Source organism: Gopherus evgoodei, chromosome 9 (assembly GCF_007399415.2).
Source record: "Gopherus evgoodei ecotype Sinaloan lineage chromosome 9, rGopEvg1_v1.p, whole genome shotgun sequence".
NCBI classification, from domain to species: Eukaryota; Metazoa; Chordata; order Testudines; family Testudinidae; genus Gopherus; species Gopherus evgoodei.
This window is the reverse complement of record NC_044330.1, coordinates 22,429,009-22,446,510: the sequence shown is the minus strand read 5'-3', so window position 1 is coordinate 22,446,510 and position 17,502 is coordinate 22,429,009. Positions and strand designations below refer to the sequence as shown.

The 17,502-nt window shown below is 48.9% G+C and overlaps 1 protein-coding gene across 2 annotated transcripts in view; it reads right to left on the bottom strand.

The window, feature by feature from the left end:
- Nucleotides 1–13,241: 13,241 nt before the first annotated feature.
- The window catches only part of TRIM59 (tripartite motif containing 59), a 32,350-nt gene continuing 28,089 nt past the window's right edge, over nucleotides 13,242–17,502 (bottom strand). For both annotated transcript variants that reach the window (XM_030574669.1, XM_030574670.1), the window contains one exon: nucleotides 13,242–15,891. In XM_030574669.1, coding sequence (XP_030430529.1) covers nucleotides 14,659–15,888 — 1,230 coding nt within the window. In that variant the 5' untranslated portion in view covers nucleotides 15,889–15,891 and the 3' untranslated portion in view covers nucleotides 13,242–14,658. The remainder of the gene's footprint in view (nucleotides 15,892–17,502) is intronic.

Sequence of the window (17,502 nt, the reverse complement as noted above, 5' to 3'; positions counted from 1 at the left end):
TTGGCTTTCAGATGAAGGACCTTCACTCTGCCAATGAAAAGGGCTCAGGTGTTGACGGCAGCAGAATGGGATTTGTGTCTTCTGATCATGAATCATAGAATGTTCCTCTTCTAGGAAAATAAAGGTCGCTTTCTTCCCTTCCCCCACTACATAAGGAGCACTTCAGGCAGTCTGTAACCAGATCAGACTCATATGACTATTCCACTCCCTGCACAGCTGCCATTGTGGGTATTACAGAGGGGTAAGTGAGAAACCCCTTCCAATCTATTAATACTAGGTTGCTCCTACAATACCTACAAAGCTACTAGCCCACTTGCAACAGAAGGCAAGCAACCTTTCAAGTTCCCAGGGCAGGAATGGGCAAACATTTTGGCCCAAGGGCCACATCTGGGTATGGAAATTGTATGGCTGACCATGAATGCTCATGAAATTGGGGGTTAGGGTGTGTGGGCTCTGGGGTGGTGCCAGCAATGAAGCATTCAGGGTGTGGGAGGGGGCTCTGGGCTGGGGTGCAGGGGGGAGGAGGGAGGGGCTCGGGCTGGGGGGTGTAGGCTCAGGTGGGGCTCAAGACGAAGGGTGGCGGGTGCAGGAGGTTGCTCCAGGCTGGGATGGAGTGGTTCAGAGGGCAGGAGGGAGATAAGGGCTGGAAAAGGGGGATGGGTCAGGGGTGCAGGCACCAAGCAGTACTTACCACAAGCAGCTCTCAACAGCAATGGCATGTTCCCCCTCCAGCTCCTACATAAAGGCATGACCAGGCAACTCTGCATGCTGCGTTGTCTGCAGGTGCCTCCCCTGCAGTTCCCATTGGCCACAGTTCCCAGCCAATGGGAGCTGGGGGCAGGGACAGCGGCAGCATGCGGAGCCCCCTGGTTGCCCCTACATGTAGGAGTCAGAAGGGGGGACATGCTGCTGCTTCCAGGAGCCGCCTGCAGTAGGGCAAGCCCCTGACCCCTCTCCCTGGCTGGCGATGGGCAAGCCCTGGACCCCACTGGTGGGCGCTCAAGGGCCAGATGTGGCCCCTGGGCCATAGTTTGCCCACCCCTGTGCCAGGGGTATCTCGCAAGCTACTTCCACAGTTGACAAAATGTCTACCAGTACCTCATTGCACTTACATTGTCCCCAAGCCAGGGTGAATATTGTGCTACTTCTCCGCTGTGACCAGGTGGGGAAGTATCACACATATACTAGAGAGGGGAGGAAAAAAGCTTGTAGAACTTTTCCAGGACAGGATGCCAGGAACTGGCAAGGAACTCAATGTTAATAAAATATCTTCCCTTTGAAGGATTACTAGATGCATGGTTTCTTGTAGACTCTTTTGTGATCATCATAAGGCCCAAATGAGGATTTTTTATTAAAAACAAATGTTAAACTAAAATGTTCTATAAAAATAGATTGCATAACTTTTGGAAGCTTACGGTTGGTTCAGCAATCGTGCTACAAGTGATTACACCTTCAGATGGGGATTCCCTTCCAAAAAACCCCATAGACCATAAGAATGAAAATATACTGCACTGCAATCTCACAAACCTTAGCTCTAGCGATTCAGCTCAAAGGTTTTTCATTTATTTAGTAAGGAGGACAAAAAACTACTTAGAGGCAAGCAAGTAGCCCATCATCCGGGTGCGTGATTCTTGCTTGGATGACACATCGCTGGTTCTGCCTTGGTCAAATTCTTGTGATTTGTGATACGCAATCGCTTCTATCTTGGTAACTACAAGGAAGCTATGTTACACCCATGAATATCAGTCAGTCATCCTACTCAGGTATCTGGTGAGGAGCTGCTTGGGGAAAGAATAGTTTAAGTTGACCTGGGAACAATTCAACCTAGCCATCAAAACTTGTATTCTGGTTGCTATCACATCTGCTAGATGAGTTTCTGAACTGGTAACTTTATCCATGCAGGAGCCCCACTTTGTGTTCCATGGTGATGTTAAGAATCACAGAATAATTCTTGCCAAAGATTAATCAATCTTCCATGCCTCACAGGAGAGCACCCTCTCTGCCATCTCCAGTAGATAAGTTCTTACTGCTTCATCAGCACCCTGCTCTGCTCCACCTTCACCACTGCCTCTGACTGACAAACCTCTGCTGCTCCTGGACGATCCTGTCCTGCCTCCATCTCGCACCAACGGTCCCAATTGCATTGCCACTGCCAGATCCATCATCTGAATCAGAGTGGTCCTCAGAGATGGACCTTGTCTTCTTGGCTGCATGGTCATACAACCCAGACCCCTTGGCGTACGATCCAGTGGTTCTACCTGCAGGCGCTGCTGATGCCCAGTAACCTCTATGCCTGGTCCTGCTGGCCTGCTTGGGACCCCTACTGAGACCACAGGGTACAACCACATCCACATCACTGACTGTCCCAAACCCACACTGTTCCTTCCTCTATTTACGAGGACCCTCACGACACCCCCCCTCAGCTGGTGCTCTCAGCACCGCTGGTGCCTCTGGTTGCCCCTGGCACTTCTTCGTCACTGGATGATGCACTTATCCCACCCTCCCTCTCCCCTGCCAATGACCACGTGCAGTACCAAGACTTACTCCCAGTTGTGGCTCTCAGTCTGCCCATGGAAGATGTCCAGAATCCCCACAACCAATTAATGGACATCCTGCAACCCCTGACCCTCATGTACTGCCCTGCCTTCCACAATGTCACCCTACAGCCGGCTCAGGCTGTCTGGCACACCTCGGCCTCCTGTGCCCCTAACCCAAAGTGGGCAGAATGCTGCTATTTCATACATCAAAGGGTACAGACTTTTTGTTCAGCCACCCACCACCTAACTTGCTTGTGGTTCACGCAGCAACCAAGTGCGCCCATCATCAACATTTCAAGTCTACCCCTCCTGATCATTCTGTGAAGAAACTAGACCTACTAGAGTGCAAGATATGTTCCCCTGCAGGCCTGCAATTCTGCATTGCCAGCTACCAGGCCATCCTGGAAGTATGACTTCCTTTGATACTCTAAGCTAGCGGACTTCCAGGCCTTCCTTCCTCCAGAGAAACAGCAAGACTTTCAGACTCTCCTGGACGAAGACAACTTAGTTGCAAAGGTGGGTGTCCAAGCTGCGAGTGATGCCATTGACTCTGCCTCTGGCTTCCGTCTCGCTGCCACCCACCCAAGCAGTCCTTTTGACTCCTTCCTCAAGACCCATCCTCCATCCCTGATCACACCGCAGATCGTCTTCAGGGATCATCTTGCCCACTTTGCCTACAACTGAAGCATGATCATCACCAATTGCTGGGTGCTGGACGTTGTTCACCAAGGGTACCTCATCAAATTCCTCTCCTTGAGCCCACCCCTGGGAACCCAAGGGACCCATCTCAATATCATCTTGGGGAGGAAGCAGATGCCATCCTCTGGAAGGGTGCCAAAGAACATGTTCCAGGGCACTGCTATAGCTGTGGTTTCTACTCCCCTTATTTACTTGTGCCAAAGAAGAGGCTTCTGCCCCATCCTGGATCTCCAGTTGTTAAATTCATATGCAGGTTCTGCTTCCGGATGATCATGCTCTCCTCAGTCTACCATCCCTTCCTGGTGGAGCTTGGTTTGCAACTCTTGATCTGAAGGATGGATACATTCATTTAGACATCCACTCTGCTCACCGTCAGTTCCTCCACTTCATGGTGTGGGGGGGCTCCTACCACCCATTCCAGGTCCTCCCTTTCAGAATTAACACCGCTCTGCATTTTCATAAAAGTTTTCATAGTCATGGCGGCCTACATGTCTCGGCTGGGCCATGCCTTATTCCCCTATCTTGACAACTGGTTCCCTGTAGCACCATCTTGTGCCTGCCTCGTCACTATCCAGACCAGAGATGGGCAAACTACAGCCCACGGGCCACGTCCAGCCCACAGGACCCTCCTGTGCGGCCCCTGAGCTCCTTGCCCTGGAGGCTAGGCCCTTCCCCTACTGGTCCCCCTCCCCTGCAGTCTCAGCTCACTCCACTACCAGTGCAATGCTCTGGTCAGCGGGGCTGCAAGCTTCTGGGGCAGCGCAGCTGCAGAGCCTGGCCTGACCCAGTCCTCTGTGCTGCCCGCTGGCAATGGCATAACTGGCTCCAGCTGGGCGGTGCGGCTGTAGCACCATCAGCCACTGGTGCTCCAGGCAGCGCGGTAAGGGGGCAGGGGAGTTCAAGGTGGTGGTCAGGGAATAGGGGTGTAAATATGGGTAGGGGCAGTCAGAGGGCAGGGAACAGGGGGGCTGAATGGGGGAAGGGTCCGGGGGGGCAGTCAGGAATAAGAGAAGAGGTTGGACGGAGCGGCAGGAAGCAATCAGAGGCAAGGGTTCCAGAGGCAGTCAGGGGACAGGGAGAAGGGGTGGTTGGATGGGGCAGAGGTCCCAGGGGGGCCATCAGGAATGAGAGGATGGGTTGCATGGGGCAGTCAGGGGAGAGGGAGCGGCCCCTCCCCTAACCAGCCCTCCATACAATTTCCAAAACCTGATGCGGCCCTCAAGCCAAAAAGTTTGGCCACCCCGATCCAGACCCTCCGCACCGTCCTTGGTAACTTGAGAATCTGCATCAGCAAGGGAAAATCAGTCCCTGTATTGACCCACACACTCACCTTCATATGGGCACGCCTGGACTCTGTCATAGTCCATGCCTTTCTCCCCTCCAACCACTTCTCCACCCTCACCCCTCTCATCGCACAACTCCACCACTGTCCAAGTATGCACCTCCACCATTGCATTTCCCTCTTGGGCCTCATGGTGGCCTGCACCTGTGTTACATTGTATGCCCACCTTTTCCACCCACTACACCATTGCCCCTGCCTTGGGGACAGATGCAGCAGTTGATCAGGCTGTCTTACAGATAGAATCCTCACACTCACCTCTGCGCTGAGCACTACTCGCTACTCTGTCTTTAGGCAGTTCGACTTGCACCATCAACTCGATACCATGCATGCCCCATGTAGCAGATTTAGATGGCTTTGGTGCTGTCAGTACCGATGATACTGATGAAGCCAGAGATCGTTTTCAGCTCGATTAGGGCTCACTATTGCGACTCATTGACCTTTTCTTAGAGGCCTTATAAGACTGGATCATCTCTCTGGTCTCACCTCCCTTCAAAGTAGAGCATTGTGGTGAGAGCTCCTGCCGGGACACCAGGGCTTGAAGGGCTGGCTCCATGAGTAGGAGTTTGAGTCTTAGCTCTCTGTCTTTGCTGGATCTGGGCTTCAATTGCTGACACAAGCTACACATTTTGGGAATATGCTTCTCTTCCAAGCAGTGAACACACCGCAAGTGTCCACCAGTCACTGGGATAGATTTCTTGGGAGTCGTACACACCCTAGTCCAGGGAGGTTTCCCACCCACCGGGCTTGGCAGGAGACAAGCCCTTTTCTTTTTTCTCTGTTCAAGGCAGGGCCAAAAAAAATACAAAGTAACAGAAAAAACTTGAAGGAAGCTAAAAACAGATGGTTACTCACCTTTGTAACAGTTGTTCTTCAAGATGTGTTGCTCATATCCATTCCAGTTAGGTGTGTGCGTGCCACGTGCATGTTCGTCGGAGATTTTTACCCTAGCAACAGTTGGTGGGCCGGCAGGGCACCCCCTGGAGTGGCGCCGCTATGGTGCCGGATATATACCCCTGCCAGCCCCTCCGCTCCTCAGTTCCTTCTTGCTGGCTACTCCGACAGTGGGGAAGAAGGGCGGGTGTGATATGGATATGAGCAACACATCTCGAAGAACAACAATTACAAAGGTGAGTAACCGTCTTTTCTTCTTCGAGGGCTTGCTCATATCCATTCCAGTTAGGTGATTCCCAAGCCTTATCTAGGCGGTGGGGTCGGAGCGAGACGTTGCGGAATGTAAGACTGCCGAGCCAAAGGCGGCATCGTCTCTAGACTGCTCAACCAGTGCATAGTGGGATGCAAAAGTATGGATGGAAAACCAGGTAGCTGCGCGACATATTTCCTGAATGGGAACGTGGGCCAGGAAAGCTGCAGACGAGGCTTGAGCCCGAGTAGAGTGGGCGGTGAGGTGGCCAGTCGGAACACGGGCCAAGTCGTAGCATGTCCGGATACAGGACGTCACCCAAGATGAGAGTCTCTGGGAAGAGATAGGCATGCCTTTCATGTGCTCTGTGACCGCTACAAATAGCTGAGGTGAGCGTCTGAAGGGTTTGGTCCTCTGAATGTAAAAGCGAGGGCCTGGCGAACATCCAGGGTATGCAGTTGTTGTTCCCGGCGTGATGTATGCGGCTTCGGGAAGACGACTGGTAGGAAAATGTCTTGATTAATGTGGAAGGCAGAGACCACCTTGGGAAGGAAAGCCGGGTGCGGCCGCAGCTGTACTTTGTCCTTGTGGAAGATCATATATGGGGGGTCTACCATCAAAGCACGAAGCTCCAATACTTGTCTGGCCGAGGTGATAGCGACGGGGAAGGCCGTCTTCCAGGACAGGTACAGTAGCGAGCATGTGGCTAACAGCTCAAAGGGAAGGCCTGTGAGCCTAGCTAGTACAAGGTTGAGGTCCCAGGCAGGGGAAGGGCGCTTAACCGGAGGGTAGCATCGCTCCAAGCCCTTAAGGAACCTGGAAACTACAGGGTGAGAAGATCGAATGGCTGGATTCCCCAGGATGGAAGGTGGAAATTGCAGCCAGATGCACCCTTATCGAAGAGAGCGCCAGGCCCTGCTCCTTGAGGTACCATAAGTAGTCTAAGATAATGGGGACCAATACACCTACGGGAATAAGGTGACGGTGGGCACACCAAAGGGAGAAGCGCTTCCACTTGGCGAGATATGTCGCCAGTGTGGAAGGCCTTCTGCCTCCCAGGAGGACCTGTTGCACCGGGGTGGAACAGCGCAATTCGGATTGGTTTAGCCAGACAGCAGCCATGCTGTCAGGTGGAGGGACTGCAGGTCCGGGTGGTGAAGTCTGCCGAAGTCCTGCGTTATCAGGTCCAGGTAGAGTGTCAGAGATATCAGGTTCGCCAGAGATAGGTCAAGCAGCATGGTGTACCAGTGCTGCCTCGGCCACGCCGGAGCAATCAGGATTAGCCTGGCCCTGTCCCTGCGGAGCTTGAGCAGGACTCTGTGGACTAGGGGAAAGGCATAAAGTAGATGACCTTCCCAGGGAATTAGGAACGCGTCCGAGAGGCAGCCTGGGGAGCGACCCTGCAGGGAGCACATTTCCTGGCATTTCCTGTTCTCTCGGGATGCAAAGAAGTCTATCTGGGGAAAGCCCCACTTCCGGAATACTGAAAGGAGGATGTCTGGACGGATGGACCACTCGTGGGACAGGAAGGACCTGCTCAGGTGGTCCGCTAGAGTGTTCCGGACTCCCAGGAGAAAGGAGGCTACCAGGTCTATTGAGTGGGCTATGCAGAAGTCCCACAGTCGCATCGCCTCTCGACAAAGGGGGGAAGATCGCGTCCCTCCCTGCTTTTTTTATGTAATACATGGCCGTTGTGTTGTCTGTGAAAACTGCAACACAACGGCCCTGCAAGTGATGCTGGAAGGTCTGGCACGCCAGTCGGACCGCTCTCAGTTCGCGGACATTGATGTGAAGTGCCAGCTCCTGAAAGGACCAAAGACCCTGGGTGCGGAGGTGCCTTAAGTGAGCACCCCAACCGAGAGAAGAAGCGTCTGTTGTCAGAGACACCGAGGGCTGTGGCGGATGGAATGGACAATCGGCACACACCGGGGAGGAAGTCAGCCACCAGTCAAGGGAGCCCAGAACGTTTTGGAACCGTGATTATCATGTCTATGGCATCCCTGCGTGGACGGTAAACTGAGGTGAGCCAAGTCTGGAGAGGACACATGCGCAGTCTCGTGTGCTTCGTAACAAAGGTGCACACAGCAATGTGACCGAGGAGGCAGAGGCAGGTGCGGACAGAAGTTGTTGGGAAGCTTTTCAGTCGCTGTATAAGCGAGACTATAGTCTGAAAGCGTTGTGGGGGCAAGCTCCCCGATGCACGTTTGGAGTCCAGCATAGCCCCTATGAATTCTATCCTCTGCACAGGTAGCAGAACGGATTTGTCCAGGTTGATAATCAGGAGTAGACGGGTGAATAGGCCCTTGATGACGTTTACATGAGCGGTGACCTGAGCCTCAGAGGTCCCTCGAATAAGTCAGTCGTCAAGGTATGGGAAGACGTGTATTCAACAGCGGCGGAGGGAGGCGGCGACTACCGCCATACACTTCGTGAATACCCGAGGGGCCGAAGAGAGGCCAAAGGGGAGGACCGCAAATTGGTAATGTTGACGATTTACCACAAAGCGTAGGTACCTTCTGTGCGGAGGGTAAATCGCGATGTGGAAATATGCATCTTTCATGTCGAGAGCAGCGTACCAATCTCCGGGATTTGTTCAGTCCTCGCAGGTCCAGGATAGGCCGGAGGCCCCCTTTTGCCTTGGGAATTAGGAAATATCTGGAATAGAATCCCTTGCCCCTTAATTCCTCCGGAACCTCCTCTATAGCTCCCAACGCAAGGAGCCTCAAAACCTCCTGCAGAAGGAGTTGCTCGAGAGAGGGGTCCCTGAAGAGGGACGAGGAGGGAGGGTGGGGAGAAGGGGTTGAAATAAACTGAAGGCAGTAGCCAGACCCCACCGTGCGGAGGACCCAACGGTCCGAAGTCAGCTGGGACCACGCAGGGAGGAATGCAGCAAGGCGGTTAGCGAACTGAAAGGGATCCTGGGAGGTCATTGGTACAATGCTCTCAGGCGCACCCTCAAAAGTTTGGCTTTGGTCCCGCCGGTGACTTGGTGGGACCGGCATTTTTACCCCCCTGAGGTACAGACTGTCGTCTGCGAGAGGTACGACCTTGCCTTCTGGTGAAGTCTTGCCTTGGCCGAGGCGGGGGGTAAGGGGCGCTGAGGCTGCGACCGGAAAGATCGTCTCTGAGGCTGTGACGTATGCATTCCCAGCGAACGCATGATTACGCGATTGTCCTTCAGACTCTGTAGGCAAGGGTCCGTCTTCTGGGAGAAGAGGCCCTGGCCATCAAAGGGTAGGTCCTGTATCATGTACTGGAGCTCAGGTGGCAGGCCTGACACTTGCAGCCACGATATACGCCGCATGGCAATCCCAGAGGCGACGGTTCTAGCTGCCGAGTCGGCAGCATCCAGCGAGGCCTGGAGGGAGGTCCGCGCAACTTTTTTCCCTTCCTCCAGGAGAGCTGTAAATTCTTGGCAGGAGTCCTGCGGGACGAGCTCTACAAACTTCCCTACTGCCTCCCAGGTGTTATAACTGTTATAACAAAAGGAGGGCTTGCTGGTTCGCCACCCTGAGCTGGAGGCCTCCCGCGGAATAGATCTTTTCCCCCAACAAATCCATTCGCCTGGCCTCCCTTGATTTAGGAGCAGGGGCTTGCTGGCCATGGCGCTCCCGTTCATTGACTGATTGAACAACCAATGAACAAGGAGGGGGGTGAACATACAGGTACTCGTACCCCTTGGAGGGCACCATGTATTTACGTTCAACCCCTCTGGCTGTGGGCCCTATGGATGCCGGGGACTGCCAGATGATATCCGCTCTAGCCTGTATCGAGCAGATGAAGGGGAGGGCCACTCTGGTTGGAGCCTCCGCTGACAGTATACTGACAACCGGGTAGTCCACCTCAGGAACTTCCTCTACAGGCAAGTTGATATTGAGGTTGACGCGGCGCAGAAGGTCCTGGTGTGACCTGAGGTCGATTGGGGGCGGTCCAGATGTAGACGTTCCCGCCACCACTTCATCCGGGGAGGAAGAGGATGAAACCCCAGGAACCAGTGGGTCTTGGATCGAGTCCTGGTCTTGGGGGATGTCCTGAGGCGGCGGATCTTGAGGGTCTGGCACGTGTGTTGGAGATTCCTCCATATCCGGTGGGGGAGGTCTGCTCACTGTGGTCTCTGGTGCCCGATGTTCAGAAGGGCCGGAGCGCGATGGTATATGCTGATCACCTTGGGTTTGGTGGTAGGCCCAAGGTGTCCAAAAGGGCCACTGATGAGGTCCCTGGTGGTTAACCGAATCCCCGTATGATGCAGTGTCTGCATGGGAGGAGATCGACGGATGATGAGACGGCCACGGGGTAGCAGAGACCGTTTGATGTAGGTCTCTGCGTCCACTCGAACCATCTCTATGCGGTGCCAGAGAACGGTGCCGAGAGTCGTGATGGTGCCAGAAGTGGGACCGGGACCTGTGACCAGCGCGGTGCCAGGAGGTCGACCGGTGCCTGGAATCGCCGTGCCGAGATCGGCTGCGAGAAGTCCGGTGCCGCGGGTGGTGCCAAGATCTGGAGCGGTGCCGGTAGTATCTGGACGGTGACCGGGACCTCGAGCGGTGCCACGAGTACAACCGGTACCTCGATGGGGAACGATACTGGGACTGCAAGCGGCCGCGGGACCGGGATCGATGGCGGGACCGGGAATGCCTGCGGGACCTGGATCGGGACCGGCGACGTTCTGTGGTACCAGGCGAAGAAGGTCTCATGAGGGCCGGCTTGCCTAGGCAGCTCAGGCTCAGTCAAGGCAATCAAGTCCCATGCTGTGAAAAACGTCTCCAGAGTGGAGGGCATGACAAGCTCAACCATGGCGTGTGCCGGGGAGCTGGTGAGCACCGGACTCGACGGCTCCAGCGAGGCCGGAATCAACGGTGCGGAGGACATCGGTGCCACGGCAGTTGACGGTGCTGGGCAGTCCGACTTGGCTAAGCGCTCAGACTGCAGTGTAGATATAGTAGCCGCAGAAGGCTTGTGCTTCTTGCTCCATGGTGAGAGCGAACAGTGCCAGGTAGAAGCTTGAGCCGGTGATGGCTGATGTCAAGGAGCCTTCGCTGTTGGAGTGAGCTCCGATGCCGAGGAGGCACTTGCTCCCAGTGCCGCTGATGGTGCCGAGGACCGGGCGTCAACGCTGCCTCCATCAGTAGTTGTTTTAGGCGAATGTCCCGTTCTTTTTTAGTCCGGGGTTTGAACGCCTTACAGATGCGGCACTTGTCTGTCAGGTGGGATTCACCCAGGCACTTAAGACAGGAGTCATGAGGGTCTCCTGTGGGCATCGGCCTATGACAGGCCGAGCATGGTTTGAAGCCCGGTGAACCGGGCATGGGCCCCGATACCAGGGGAGGGAAAAAAGGGGCTAGACCCCGATCCCTCTTAACTATCTACAATAACTACTACAGAACTAACAACTAAACACTAACTATACTGATAGAAATCGAACTATATACACAAATACAACAGAAACGAGCGAATCGCTAGGGTGGTGGTGATCAGCTAAGCTGCGCTCCACTGTTCCAACAACCGACACAGGCGGTAAGAAGATACTGAGAAGCGGAGGGGTTGGCAGGGGTATATATCCGGCACCATAGCGGCGCCACTCCTGGGGGCGCCCTGCCGGCCCACCGAGTGTTGCTAGGGTAAAAATCTCAGACAAACATGCACACGGCACGCACACACCTAACTGGAATGGATATGAGCAAGCACTCGAAGAAGAACTAGCAATTCTCAAAGAATTAACAATCGGCAAACAGACAGCTATAAGAGCAATTGAGAAGAATTGAGGAGGGTTGCATGCGCGGGATGCACGGACATTGCTACCAAAGTTCTCCAATCAGTAGCGCAGGGACATAGACACATCTACAGTGATGTACTCATAGGCGGGTACATCTTGAAAAACATCATTATTGCACAAGGTGAATAACTTCTTCCATCTCTCATGACGTCAGTTCAACCCACCATTCCAGCTTGGTGTTGAATTAAAGGTGGTTATATGGGGTGAGAGGATAAGAGGAACCCATTTCCCCAACATAATACATTTTTTAGATAGATTTATTAAAATATCCAGTACATGAATAAATACAAATTCTGATTTTTTATTTTTTTTTACAGTCAAATGTTACAATGACATTTTCTAAATAATCCATGTCATCTGGAAAAGTAAAATTGCAATATAAACGTATTTGTAAAATATTTAAAATATCAGGAAGCTAATATACAAGACATTCTGAGAGAAGAGATCCAGACAGACACTTAGGGTCACTGAAATTAGGTGCCTAAGGACTTTTGAAAATTCCACTAGGTGCCTATCTGTATCATTAGATGCCTAAATACAGTTAAAAATCTGGCCCTTAGTATTAATGGGAATTAAGAAAATCCTCCATATACTGTATTGAGATTAGATGAATTTGTATACTTTAATATAGAACTGTGCTTAATATGCAGTGGTCCAAAAAAACCCACTTCTCATCCAAAACAGAAGTCTACCCACTGCTAGACTTACCTCAAATGTCACTTTTTAGAACCACATTTCTGCATATCATTGATCAGCTTCCTCTTTATGCTGGCTGCTTATTTCCATTACTTTCTGGCTGAACAATGAAAAAAATTAGTTTTACTTTTCCATTTTCCTGTCCTAACATACTGCTACTGTGTTCAGATTGCAAACTCCATTACAGAGGCATTTCTAGCTCTAAACAAAGATTTACTATTAGAATTTCTTTTTTTAAATAATCACATAAACACATTAAATATTAGGTTTGGTTTGGGTTTTTTTAGACTCTATATTTTGGGCCTGAGTTTTAAGACTGAGTGCAATTTAAGACAAATTTGTTAGTTGGTATATAGAGCCTGGTTTGTATGGTACAAGAATGATCACTTAAAGTGCCATTTTACAGGAACAAGGGGCCAATCCTGGTTGGTGTTGAAGATGCTCAACACTTGAGCTCTAAAACTGTGATAGTTGAGACTACTAATGATTTAACTTGGGGTTTGATACTGCAAGATGCTGACCATCCTCAACTCCCACTGAAGTCAATGGGAACGGAAGGTTCTTGGCATTTTGCAGGATCAGGCCCTGAATATGTGTGGGGTTTTTTAAGTAAGGCTTTTAAAATGTCAAGTTGCTGCATGAATGCTAATCTCTTAGTTTAAGCAGGAGTGTTGCTTACTACAGTATAAATGAACTTCTTAAACAAAACTAAAAACATACATTTGTTGATACGGTACAAACAATATTTTAATTTTTTAAGAACTGGCATCAAAATTAACCTACCATTTGGAGTTCATGTGTGCTGAGTTATTCCCATAGCATCAGTCCAAAAACTCACGCTACTGGGAAATCGTCACTGTTAAGTGTAGGTTAATCAACCTATTAAAAATTAACATCAGTTGGGACATAATCAGTCCCTTGTACTTTAATTAATGGAGCATACTGCACTTAATTTGATTACAGAACGCTGTCCTCGGGAGCCAAAAAATCTTACCGCGTTATAGGTGAAACCACGTTATATCAAACTTGATTTGATCCACTGGAATGCGCAGCCCCACCCACCCCCAAAGCGCTTCTTTACCATGTTATATATGAATTCATGTTATATCAGGTGGCGTTATAATGGGGTAAAGGTGTATATGTGCAGTAATATTTAAGAATACATTTATACTGCATTCTCACATTATTTGCTACAGCTTTTTCTTAAAAATAAATAAATAAAAGTGAAATCCCGGCCCCACTGAAGTCTGTGGGTGTTTTGCCATTTACTATAGTTGGTGCAGGATTTCACCCCAAATATTCTTGCTTGCACATTTAGCTCATTTAATAAAGCAGCACACATTCAGCAATTTTCGGGACTGTACTTTTACATTTTACCAAGGAATATCATCCCAAAAGTTTTAGAGCAGCACCCACACCTACTTGAAAGATACAAGATCACTTATACATGATGTACATAAGGAAACTTGAAGCAATATGATCCAACTAACAGCCTGGAACCAACAAGATGAACCCCAGTCATTTCATAGATGATTTAATGACCCAAAAATGGTTCACTATATATAGTGTAGTGGACCTGCTGAAATGCAATACACACATATGCACTTTTTGTACACTGGAGCTAATGACTAACTCGAGACTTTGATTTATCCATCTCAGTTTTAATGTCTGAAACTCTAGGTTCTTCTTTGAGTGGTTGTTCATGTCCATTCAAAGTAGGTGTGTGTGCGCCGCGTGCACGCCAACTTTGAATGAACATGAACACCACATCTCGAAGAACAACAGTTACTAATTCTGTGTTAGTTTTAGCAAAACCCTACCTAAAGAATTAGTTTAAAAGGACTGGGTAGTAGATGCTTGAGAAGTAGTTACAGTCTGTTGGAAACTGCCTTTCCCAGGTTGGAATTTGTGAACTTATGGCTTTCTTAGAGATAATATGGATCAATTCTGATTTGTTCTTGATTTTTTTTCCCCAGAGATTTATGTTTCATATCTTTAGGCTCTCCTACATTATAAACTAGTATGGGCAACTGATGAAGGAGCAATGTATTTGACGGTGACCTCTTACATGCAACAGAAGAGTGGTACGTACTACTTTAGGAGGAATTACCATCCACCTGTCATTGAGTTGAATGATAATCAGTAAAAAGCAGAGATTCAGAAATGGGCATGGGAGTGGGAGCAAAGGATGGGAAAAGATAAGGGAAAAATAGGGGTATTAAGAGAGAACCCTGCCCCACACACTCTTCAGTCTCATCCTTCACATATTTCAACAGATGGGGAGAATCTGGTGTAATGATTCTGGTACTAATTAATCTAGAGAACCAGTTTAAATTTTTTTGTAAACGATCTATTATTTCAATAGCATTTACATAGAAAGTAAAAAAAAAAAAAGAGCCTTGTACAATAGTTCAAACATAATGAGGATTCTTACAATTATCCTAACTGCTAATCTCAGTATTTCAAACACTCAGAAAGAAAAAGAAACAATTCTCCCCATGAATTCCATCAGGAAATTAGATGTATGGCATAGCATTTCCATTACTGCCTGCAAGTTATTGCATAGATCTTGATAAACAAACTGCAAGATGTCTGAAATATAGATCAAAGTTACTTCATTTACAACTGACAATACAGGTTTACTAAATGAAATCACAATTATCACTATCATCATAGAAATTAGCATCACTGTTAGAGGTTTTATAGACTGGAGCAATTCCTTAGACTGTCCTCTTTCCTTCTCAGTGCCTTTGGGGCATAAATTCCCTTTTGAAATCAGCTTTATTTTTGGAGTGAGGATCTTGTTAATCTGACCAATTTCAGTTTTGGACCAAACATCCTTCAATAGCTGTCCTATTCGTGGATAAATTTCAACAGGTTTGATATCTGGTAGTTGCTTTTGTTTCAAAGTTTTTACGCGTTGGCGCACAACATCAACCTTCTCAAGGAAAAGAAGCGGAGACTCCTCTTCTTGAACAGATGTGTTCAATGACATTAAATCAAGCTGTTCTTCTCTGATTCTTTTCATGTTTTCAACGAGTGGTGCATATTCTTCAGAAATGTGAGCATTAACTTCATCCAAAGCGGCTAGCAAAGCTTGCTTTTTATGCTCCAGTGTGTCATTAAGTTTCTTAAAATATTGCACTACAGCTTTCTTATCATCTTGAACAATGTTTTCATAATGAGATTTCTGTTCTTCCAACTTTTCAATGAGCAAACATACATTAGTCCAATGTTCATCAGTTAATTGCTCAAGGAGTTTCCTAGGAGTCTCCTTTTCTTTCATGTAGGCACTCTGAAGGTCATCTATGGGATGACCATGATGTTTACCTATTGTAAGACAATGGCCACACACTAATTTTCTATCCAAAAGACAATATACATTTAATGGCTGCCTATAATGTTCACTACATGTTGCAACATCTGGGTGGTCTTGTTGCTGATATTTTTCAATGATAGCCTTTAATGCAAAATTGATAGGTAATGACTCAGTACCAGATGGAGGAATTTCAACAATGCTTCTACAATTGGGACACTTCAGTGGAAGTCTTAGTGGTCTCCATATGGAAAAGTTGCTTGATAGCTGAAGAACGCTTTCCAGACAATTTCTACAAAATGTGTGAGAACATGGTAGTACACGTGGGTCTTCAAATATACTATAGCAAATGGAACAAGTTAGTTCCTCCTCAAAATGATGCATTTCCTATAATAACAAAAAAAATAGTCCATTTATACAATTTAGTTAATATATAATGAACTGCTTTAAAATAAATTATAATTTTAATGACCAGCCTACAGTACCATGGAATTTATCAACCAAAGTCCTAGCTGCTAAACTGGTACTTTAGCTGTTATTCCTTGGTGTCTGATGGTAAATAACTTTATCACTGGGTAGTTAGTTTTAACATATACAGATGTCCCCCACTTCCCCAACTTACGCAATCGTTCCGTCTGGAAAGCCTTGTGTAACTCGAATTTTGCACAAGTAGGAAACGTATGCCCATACGTTACGCAAAAATTTCTGCAACTCGAAAATCCTATTTCTGGCTTATGGGACTTTTTCCGTAAGTGCGAATTTGCATAAGTCAGGTCTATAGTTAGATGGCAATTTTGGGATTAGGGGTTCCCCCAACCCCATTACCATCACAGTTTTGGGGGAACCTAGTATGCCCAAGATCCCTGGGCTTCAAGTCCTACACAGCCCATCCCTGAGTCTTCCCAGTTGGTGATCCCCATGACTCCTGCTTATACTGTATACTGTATCATGTTCCCTCCAGGTATGAGACTTGTTCTTTTCCACCTGAAACACAACAAATATGCAAATGCCAACTCTGAAGACACGATGGAGCATTCCATGAGGCCCCAGTCTGGTCCTCGATCTTCTAATCTCTCTGTATATAGGAACCACCAAGCAGTGCCCCTCCAGACTTGGCATTCCCTAGCCCTAGAGCATCAGATCTCAGGCTTAAGGACTCTAGCAGGCAAAGATGAGAGGAGAGTAAAGAAGCACTCTCATAAGAAGCAGGCTGGTGAGAGTCCACACCCCAGCATGGGCATGTCTGAAGCTCACAGAGAGCAAGGGTCAGTATTGGCGGCACTGAGAGCCATGTATACTCCAAAACCACCGCCTGTGTGGAGGGTGAGAGGGTGGGAAGGACCAACCATAGGACCGCCAAGGGAGAAAAAGGATCAAATACTGAATGTACCAAGAGTACCATACCACAAAGAGGAGGACTCAGTGGTTCCCCACACACAGCAGATGGTATTGAAGCTCAACACAAGTCTGCACTGATGGTTCTGCCTAGAGACTGAAGTTCCTCTCACTCTCCATCTGCTAAACCTTTATACCATCCTCAATGATCTAACAGTTTATACTGACCCATAATTGACAATATTCTCAGATCTGATAATTCCAGAGGGGCTACATAGTCGCTGTGCTATTTACTGGTCCTATCTACTAGCTACGGTATTATGCAATGTGGTACCAACAGCTCCACCTCTAGCATCCAAAGACTCATGCTCCTCCAGCAGGCTTGAGGCCAATGCAGTGGGTCTTCAAACCAGTGTGAGATGCAAGATTACCTCCAACAGGGTTTCCAGAATCTCACTTTCATAAAATAAACCATCAGGTGTAGAACCAATGGTACCCTCGCCAACCTCATAAGGGTACAGAGAGCACCACCTCTGTAACCATAAGAGCCCACATACTGGCCATATTGGGGCACTTGGAACCCATACTATAGAACTCCTGACTTCAAGAGATCTGAGTAGGAGTTTAGCAAGAGATCACCTTCCAGAGAACAGCTTCAGCCCC